This window comes from Poromitra crassiceps, assembly GCF_964638095.1.
Source record: "Poromitra crassiceps genome assembly, chromosome: 4".
Taxonomy (NCBI): domain Eukaryota; kingdom Metazoa; phylum Chordata; class Actinopteri; order Beryciformes; family Melamphaidae; genus Poromitra; species Poromitra crassiceps.
In genome coordinates, this window is record NC_139626.1 from 26,271,376 (window position 1) to 26,281,375 (window position 10,000).

The 10,000-nt window shown below is 47.0% G+C and overlaps 1 protein-coding gene and 1 pseudogene across 2 annotated transcripts in view; one reads left to right on the plus strand and one right to left on the minus strand.

Annotated features, from left to right (window-relative positions):
* The window catches only part of hs3st3l (heparan sulfate (glucosamine) 3-O-sulfotransferase 3-like), a gene marked incomplete at both ends in the record, with an annotated part of 39,346 nt that extends 34,949 nt beyond the window's left edge, over positions 1 to 4,397 (minus strand). Inside the window, one exon of the mRNA XM_083634447.1 lies at positions 3,946 to 4,397. Within this exon, the coding sequence (XP_083490573.1) occupies positions 3,946 to 4,397 (452 nt within the window). The remainder of the gene's footprint in view (positions 1 to 3,945) is intronic.
* Positions 4,398 to 9,187: 4,790 nt separating this feature from the next.
* The window catches only part of LOC310775709 (pyrin-like), a 4,018-nt pseudogene continuing 3,205 nt past the window's right edge, over positions 9,188 to 10,000 (plus strand). The window contains exon 1 of the transcript in view: positions 9,188 to 10,000. This exon is cut by the window's right edge and continues 127 nt beyond it. The product of the transcript in view is annotated as a pyrin-like (transcript).

A 10,000-nucleotide genomic window follows, 5' to 3' on the forward strand; every position in this document is an offset into this window, starting at 1 on the left:
CTGCGAGGAGCCGATGGCTGTACCCGGTCGGCATTTAACGTTAGTTACAAAAGCACGTCGACAGTGTTTTCTCACTGCCAGTAGCCCCGACCGGTGTCAGCACAGCCAGCGCTCCCGGTCCTCGCTGCTCATTAAAGATTTCCAATAGGCGTTATTCTGATAAACTGGTCACATATAGGTTACGTTCTCACCCGACAAATATTAAAACTTTAAAACAGTTTGGGTTTTTTTTTAGCTTGAAAACAGCTTTTTGGCAAGTCTAAATGACTGCGGTAGGCGTACTCTACTTCCGTGTTTAAAACCGGAAAGACGATTACGAAATGACGTCATGCAGAAGCGTCCTTGTATGGGCAAAGAATAAGGTGAATAGGCATCTCGCGCCCCACTGCGCGGCCTCGCCCGCCCCGCAGCTCGCCAAGCTGGCCCTGCAGCTCGCATACGCAGCTCGACCATGATGTCATAAGATGATTTATGACATCACCCGTGATGTCACAATGCCTCTTATGACATCACTGATGATGTCACAATGCCTATGACATCACTGATGACATCACTTCTGGGACAAAAATTGAAACAGAGAACATTGCCCACTTGCTCCCTTTTATAATAGATGATGCAGCACTGCTGCCACATGATTGTCTCAGTCTGATTGTACAGGTGTATTCACCTTATGTAGCCACGCCCATTTGACCCGGTTGTGTGGTCGTGTGACGACTTCCGGCTAAAGAAAAAGAAAATGGCTGGCTGCTCCAATATCATCTAACTATGAATTAACTAATATTTTAGCCAATTGTATGTAACATACCAAATAAAAGCAAACGGCAATGTCTAAGAATGCAATGCCATGTAACTGGCTCGTTAATTCTCGCATTCCAGGGAATTACGTTAACGTCTGTGGGTCTTATAGACGTAAATGCCTCGAGCTGCGCTCGGAGGAGAGAAAACTATCTGAAGCTTTCTTTGTTGGAGTCCAGGTATGTTTTACAAGAAAGTGCTCGTCATTGTTGACGATAACATTATCTGACCTGGCTAACAGTGGATACTCGCTTGCTTGCTGTGTACCGAGCTCAAAGTAGTAGGCTACGTTCTTTGTTTTACCCCCTGCACTGTCCGCTACAAAAACAACTCTCTTCTTCATGATGTTCTTTCATATTTCGCGCCGTGACCGCCGGAAGTGTTAACACGACCCGGAAGAATTTGGCCCAGCCCCACGTCTGAACATAAGGTGAATACAGGTGTTCCTAATAAAGTGCTCAGTGAGTGAGTGTAGCCTCCATATATTATTTTGAAAATAAACCTCCTACACACATGCAGACTTAAGCTAAAATCCATCATTTTAACATGGTATAAAGATTTCATCACTGCAGCTGCATGGGACTGTAGGCCTACTGGAAAAAAGTTGGTCTTCAACTTTTTTGTCAGCATTGAGTCTTAAAAAACAAGTGGAAGAATCTCTTACTATGGAATAATAATAATAATTCATTTATTTTATATAGCGCTTTTCGATGACCCAAAGACGCTGACAGTATGAGTACAACAGAAAACAAGATGACAACGGGCAACAGATATAAATAACAATTAACAAGATAACAACAAGGTAACAATTAACACCTCAATCAGGGGATCAGATAATTAGCCTGCACCAGCCAGTCACATGAACTCACATTTTATTTCGTTCTGATTGAATGAAGCTCACGTGACCAGCTGGTTTATATAAGATAATCCCATTTGCGTCTAATAGTTTCACTATGCGTCATGAATATCTTAACAGCCAAAATAAGGCAGATCTCTCCACCAATAAATATGTTTGAATCAAGCAACAATAGATCCTTTTCACGGGGGCCATTTTGTGTCGAAAAGGCAGAATAAACACAGGTGCAAGCAAAACACTAATGAGGGTTTCCAAATTCCAATCATGGAAGTTTGAAACCCTCATTAGTGTTTTGCTTGCACCTGTGTTTACCCTGCCTTTTGGACACAAAATGGCCCCCGTGAGAACGAGAAGGGTCTATTGTAGTATTAAGCAACTTGATTTGCCCTGGAACCAGAAGATGTAGCACTAGCAGATGAATGAGTCAGTGGTTCTCACAGGGTCTGGGGACCACCAGGAGTCCCAGAGGGTTTCCTCTCCATCAGCAAACTGATTAATTAAACTTCAACCTCCTTACAAGAAGACTATTTTGATCATAGTTTCACACTGTTGTTACAATAGTCCTGGAACTCTGGACAAACTCATATTCTTGATCCCTTGATATGAAAAAGGTTGAGAATCACAGTTGTACCCCCCTCATCCAGCAGATGGATCGTAAGGTGTATTTTGTGAAAAAAAAAAATTGTGGAAAAAAAAGTTTTGGGAGTTCAGGGCTGAAACTTTCCAAATCATGTTTTTTTGATTTATCATGGTAATTCAACCTTCCGCCATGCTAAAAAAGTGTTCCTGGCAAAAAGTAAGCGCTATAATCACGTTAACCCCCCTCATCCAGCAGCTGGATCCTATTAAAACCATTAAAACCACTTTTTTGAGACCTCCAGGAAATTTTTACAAAATTAATCTATTTTATTTTTTTCAGCGGGCATCCTGGACCAAACACCTTTAAATTTGACCTTAATATCTAACCTTGGAGTTTGTTGAACATTTGGTGGAGTTACAACCATTCAAAATCCATTGCATATTTTTCCCATTGATTTCAATGTTAATTTAGCAAAAAAACAAAAAAAAAATTTGGACTCCCACGTACTTTCCCCAAAAATAATTATTTTTCTGATCTTACACCTCTCAGCTAGAGTCAATACATCAAATTTGTAGCTTCTATTGTGTTTGGCCCCATCCCCCTATTTGATCAGTGTTGGCACAGCAACCAATTGCATGCAGTTTAACATTAAATACACAGTACAGTGATTGTCACATGTCACATGTCACATGACCTGGGAACCCGGATTTTCCAGTGCAAACTACTGATTTGAAGCCTTTAGACCAAGATTGATGGATCAATGAAGCTATCTTATGTTTTTTGTGAAAATTAGCTGGCAGTCGAAAATTAGCAGTTTCATGATTTTTTATGAAACTCACCTTCATTGACAATACGTGCGTATCTCCGCGCTCGTTCGTCATAGCGACTCGCCGATAGCATTTCTGGAATCGCCGTCGAAATTTGACCATAGATCTCTAACGTCGTCGTGTTTTGTGGTTGTAGCAGCTTTCTATCGCTCCCCGTTTGAGGTGCGCTCAAAGCACCGATGCACAGTAAATCCAAAGCCGTGAAACGAGGCTCTTTTTCGGCTAATGTTGCTGGACGGCTCGGTGGGGATGTTTTCCTGGAGGTCTGCCTTTCTTCGCTCCAACCTTGCTGCTCTGCGACCAGGTCACCACAGGCCAGTCACCCGGATGGCAAAGATCGCTCATGAACAACATCCGGGTCGCCTTCCAGATACTTTCTGTGGACTTCCGTGTCATAGAGCCGGCCAGTTTCGTCGTGTATCGATCAATATCTGGCAAGCAGCCAGATAGGCAAAAAATATGGATGGATGATAAGGATTGCAATTCTCAAAAGATGAAAAGGTAAGAAAATAATTCCTCCGCGAAAAATGTGAGAAATCCCAGGCTAAAATAATCCCACAGGGGGATATCCAGGTGGCATTGATGGGTATGCAAAAAAATCATATTTTGTCTTTTCTACTGTAAATTTGATTGTACAGTAAGTACAGTAAACTGGCATTTGAGGGGTTAAAATTCTGAGTAAGCATGACATGTTGATATGAGGTATGAGGGATGAAGTTACCAATGGATAAGAATCAATAAAAAAATCATAATAATAATTATAATAATTATTATGAATATTATTGACTATCAACATCCAGCTGCTGGATGAGGGAGTGCAACAGGCAAAAAATATAAGGAGGGTACAAGGGTTAAGGTGGATATTCGCTGTGGTGTGCGGTGCGTACCTGTACCAGTCCAGACCCCGTGCGTAATGCCGGTCGAAGAAGTGCGGCTCGGAGCCCAGCGCGCGGATGTCCGGGTGCAGCCGCAGGAATTCCAGCAGAGCGCGCGTACCTCCCTTCTTAACCCCTATGATCAGAGCCTGGGGTAACCTGCGCGAGGCTGTCCACGAGTCTCTCACCGAGCTGTTCGTCTCCAGCCCGGGAGCCGTGCCGCTTCCCCCCGGGGACAGCGCGGTACCGTTCCTCTCGTACTGCCATCCCAACGCGGGCGCCACCGCTTTGATCTCGGAGTTTTCTCTCAGCAGCTCGGACTCGCAGCAGCCGGTGAGCAGGTAGACCAGGGAGAAGCAGAGGATGCCCAGGGAGGACGCCACGGTAAGTCGGTGGAGCAGCCTCCGCAGCTCGGCGCTCGGGTGGTGGTGGTGGTAATGGTGGTTATGGTGAAAAGCTGCCATCCCTCAGACATCCATGTGGGATAGTATGGGGCCATTCTACCATAAGTTCCCCGCTCACATCTAACGCCATTCACACAACTCACCCCGGCGGCAGGCAACTCTTGAAAGATCTCCTTCAGCGCGCTGCTGCGCTCCCCTCCTGCGCTTCATTTTGTCCGTCCGCGGCGCGCATAGAGCAGCTACTACAGCAGAGCAAATAAAAGCCTGAGACGTCCAGGGTATATGTGCCCCCCACCCACCAGCACCCCACGCAGCGTGGAGCGGAGATATGGCTTTAATATCCTATCCTCTCTCTCTCTCTCTCCCCCCCCCCCCTCTCTCTCTCTCTCTCTCTCTCTCTCTTTGACTCACCCCCCCCCTCTCTCTGACCCTCTCTCTCTCTCTTTGACTCACCCCCCTCTCTCTCTCTCTCTCTCTCTCTCTCCCTATCTCTCCATCCTTACATATCTTTGAGTGGGTCATGGCCGGAGGCGGGTTTAATTCCAGTATTCATTCTTGGGGGGAAGTGGGATGGATGCAGTGCACCCACATGGGACGAGGGGGCAGATGGAGCTGGTCATCATGTCTCATACCTCATATCACCCTCATCTAACATCATTGATTCATTTAGAGAGGCTGCCATGTCACTCACTGCTGCCTTCTCTTATCCAGGAAAACAGCCAATAACAAAATTTACAAAATGTGATGTGCCATTTGAAATTAATCAGCGGATCTATAGAGCTGAAGTCACGTCTCTTGCCCCGGAAGTGAGTTTCAACGGGGGACGGGGGAATCGACTTTTCGATATCATCCCCCACGATTCAGTAGGTTGGCTTGGTTCAAGCCTTAAAATTCGTTATATATGCATTTTTCGAAATGTCTATGGAGAAAATAAATGGGAAACTCACGAGACTGACTGTTCAGCTCTATAGTGATGACTACTGTAGGAGCAAGTGCGTCGTGTCATGTAGCATTTGGACCTGGGTTGATCACAGCCAACTCTAAGACTGATCACATAATTGGCTTAGTGGTCAGACGGTATTAGGCTACCTATAACCGTCCGTTACTGCAGCTGCCATAGCCCGCTGACCCTCACCCGACACCCTGGCCTGGCCTGCAGGACTGTCCCTCACCCGACACCCTGGCCTGGCCTGCAGGACTGTCCCTCACCCGACACTCTGGCCTGACCTGCAGGACTGTCCCTCACCCGACACCCTGGCCTGGCCTGCAGGACTGTCCCTCACCCGACACTCTGGCCTGGCCTGCAGGACTGTCCCTCACCCGACACTCTGGCCTGGCCTGCAGGACTGTCCCTCACCCGACACTCTGGCCTGGCCTGCAGGACTGTCCCTCACCCGACACTCTGGCCTGGCCTGCAGGACTGTCCCTCACCCGACACTCTGGCCTGGCCTGCAGGACTGTCCCTCACCTGACACCCTGGCCTGGCCTGCAGGACTGTCCCTCACCCGACACCCTGGCCTGGCCTGCAGGACTGTCCCTCACCCGACACTCTGGCCTGGCCTGCAGGACTGTCCCTCACCCGACACTCTGGCCTGGCCTGCAGGGCTGTCCCTCACCCGACACCCTGGCCTGGCCTGCAGGACTGTCCCTCACCCGACACCCTGGCCTGGCCTGCAGGACTGCCCCTCACCCGACACCCTGGCCTGGCCTGCAGGACTGTCTCAGTGCACGCATATACACATCATATAGGCTTACTGTGATTTTTTTTCATCTTAGCAAGTAATTTCATCTAGTCTTAAAATCGTATTATTATTATTATTATTTTATTAAAACAAGTGAACAATTCTGTCAATGTAAATGAGATTGAGTAAATGAGGCTCCACTACGACAGGCCATAACGTCATGATCAGGTCGAGTGGGTTCCTCGGGCAAAACGTAACCTCCTGTAAACCTACCCAACTGCGAAAGGCAACGGTGCAAGTGTGGTTTGTGTTCATTCAATCAAACATACAGCAGTGGTCGTTTAAAACCTTCAATAATGTCAGCCAGCTGTTTTCGTTATAGTCTGTTATAGGCCACATTTTGGCCTCTGTCGTGGCTCAAAAACTGACATCCAGAAAAGTTTGGTCTCGTTGCTTGGAACATGATTGTACTCCTTCAAGGTAAAGTTCAGCTGATTAGTTTCCCTTGGAAGCCATTTGATCATCTTCTGATCAAATGTTTGAATGTCATTACACATAAACCGTGGCAGTAAACACTTTGGGGAAGGCAGAGGGAGGTGAGGGCGGCCGAAAGAGTGTTGAAGGTAGGAATTGACACATTGGCTTTTGACAGCGCCGCTTTTGGCCAATGGGACAACAGCCAATCAGAGGTGTCTCCTCCAGGCCAAAATGGCAGGATTTCTGTGCCCTGGTGTTGCAATGGACCGATTAGTTGTCGCAATGACTGTGTAGTGAGCGTATACAGCGTGGTAGTGTGGTACTGTGTACTGTGTAGTGAGCGTATACAGCGTGGTAGTGTGGTACTGTGTACTGTGTACTGTGTAGTGAGCGTATACAGCGTGGTACTGTGTACTGTGTAGTGAGCGTATACAGCGTGGTAGTGTGGTACTGTGTGTGTACTGTGTAGTGAGCGTATACAGCGTGGTAGTGTGGTACTGTGTACTGTGTAGGGAGCGTATACAGCATGGTAGTGTGGTACTGTGTACTGTGTACTGTGTAGTGAGCGTATACAGCGTGGTAGTGTGGTACTGTGTACTGTGTAGTGAGCGTATACAGCATGGTAGTGTGGTACTGTGTACTGTGTAGGGAGCGTATACAGCATGGTAGTGTGGTACTGTGTACTGTGTACTGTGTAGTGAGCGTATACAGGGTGGTAGTGTGGTACTGTGTACTGTGTAGTGAGCGTATACAGCGTGGTAGTGTGGTACTGTGTACTGTGTAGTGAGCGTATACAGCGTGGTAGTGTGGTACTGTGTACTGTGTAGTGAGCGTATACAGCGTGGTAGTGTGGTACTGTGTACTGTGTAGTGAGCGTATACAGCATGGTAGTGTGGTACTGTGTACTGTGTACTGTGTAGTGAGCGTATACAGCGTGGTAGTGTGGTACTGTGTACTGTGTAGTGAGCGTATAGGGCGCTGGCTGCGGCCAGCATAGCTGTGCAGGAGCTCTAAGTCACTCTGTTGGTTGATCGTTGGCCCACGGAAAGAAATGTTGGTCCTCATTTGAAGCGGCTGCATCGTTCTGACATGGCATGAGCATGGGATGTTAAGTGACACGCATGTGTGTCACATAATCACTTATGCACAGAGCCATTGTAACAACATGACAACTCTGACTGGCTGCAGCTATTGCGGATTCAATCTTTTTTTTAACGTAAAAAAAAATCTGCTATTTTTCTTAGTTTTGGTCTGAGTTAAATGTTCTATGGTCTCTCCTATGGTCTTCTTCTGTGGTGTTTTATGGCAGTTGGCATCCTTTATGTTGCATTACCGCCTCCTTCTGGATTTATCCATCCACTGTTTCCCTACATTCTGTCCCTATACTCTCACTCCAGCTCACCACCTCTCAACTCTCGTCTCTCTCTCTCTCTCTCTCTCTAGGATGTCATCAGGGATGTCACTCGAGCAAAAGTGATGTCATCAGTGATGATGTCACCAGTGATGTCACTCGAGCAATTACAATCTTACTACTGTAATAGGGTGGTGCAACACGGAGCGGTGCAACCCTATTAGTAATTCACGCATTGTGACATCATCAGTGATGTCATAAATCAAATAGTGACATTAGTGATGTCATAACTCTTTCTCTACTTACCCATTGTGACATCATCAGTGATGTCATAAATCCTCCCCTGCTGGTATAAATAGGCGCAGTAGATGGCGGGATTAGTAGGAACCAGAGTTCCTTCCTCGGTACAAATCAGAGAACCAGAAGCCTTAACTGTCGTCCCATACTCTAAGACCCAATTCCCAGAGATTTGAGTAAACTTGTACAGTGAGCAGTTAACTGAACTGGACGCCCCCTTACCTGAACATTGATAATAGTGTCCTGACCCGACACCCTGAGTTGATTGTTGCCACTCGTTGAATCCAAACACATCTCAGACATTTTGGTCTCAGTGTCTAAATATGTCTGCTGCCAGCTGGTTCATATCTGAAGAGCAGTTTACTTTCAATGTCCCATCTGTCTGAATGTGTTCACTGATCCAGTGACCATACCATGTGGACACAACTTATGCAAAAACTGCATCACACAGCACTGGATATCGATGCCCCATGCCATTGTCCCATGTGTAATGGGGTTTTGACAGAAGACCTAGGGCCCTATCTTGTGACAGGCGCTATCCCCTAATAGCGCTTGCGCACCTGTTTGCGCGTGCCTTAAGGCAGGGAAGATAGCAGTCCGCCTTGCGCCAGGTGTTATGCCGAGTTTTGAACCCGAGCGCCGGCAGCATCCCCACCTCACGCGAGCATATTGTAATGATTTATACAGAAATGTAACTGTTTAAAAGTGATATAATTGTCTGGTAGACGTGACCTCCCTGATTTCTAAGTTAAAACAGCCCCGAAATATGTTGGGGATGCAATTCTCGGCCGGGATGCGGAAATGTTCACGGCACGTGTCGCAGACGCAAATTAGAGCCATGCCAAAATCATCTGCGCCCCAAAATGCCTGCGCAAACGGGATTTGGGCAGTCTTAACTACCAGAATTATTCACAGGCGTGGCCAGGCAATGCTGGGCATTACGTCAATCAAAACCAATCAGATTCCCGTCTCGCAATGGCTGTTTGCGCGAGGCATGCAATATGCTGGAATTCTCTCCATGCATAATAGTGTAAATTCGACAGATGATCCAGAAGAGACAACTGAAGATTCAGGAGATCCAACAGTCAGTAGAGCTCAGGAAGGAAGATGCAGACAGAGAGATAGCAGACAGTGTGCAGGTCTTCACTGCTCTGATACAGTCTGTGGAGAGAGGCCAGGCTGAGCTCATTGAGATAATCCAAGAGCAGCAGAAAACAACAGAGAAACAGGCTGAAGGCTTCATCAAAGAGCTGGAACAGGAAATCTTTGAGCTGATGAAGCTAACCGCTGAGCTGGAGCAGCTCTCACACACTGAAGACCACCTCCACCTGCTCCAAATAGTCCCATTCCTGAAGACTCTTCCACACACCAAGGACTGGACAGAGGTCAGTGTCCATTGCTCATCAGGTGGGACTGTGAGGAGAGTTGTGGCTCAGCTGGAGGAGACTCTCACGAAAGAGATGGAGAAGCTGCGTGCTGATGTTGAGCCGAAGAGGGCCCAGCAGTATACAGTGGATGTGACAGTGGATCATGATACAGCAAATCCCCATCTTATCTTGTCTGATGGTGGGAAACAAGTTAAAGATGGTGATGGATGGAAGAATCTCCCAGACAACCCAGAGAGATTTTCATATTGTGTCTGTGCCTTAGGAAAGCAGAGCTTTCTCTTCAGGAAGGTTTTACTATGAGGTTCAGTTTAAAGGGAAGACTGACTGGGATGTAGGAGTGGCCAGAGGGTCGATTAACAGGAAGGGACAAATCACACTGAGCGCAGAGAATGGCTACTGACTATAGTGTTGATGAATGGAAATGAGTACGAAGCTGCTGCTGACACTTATGTCCTTGTCTCTCTGAAG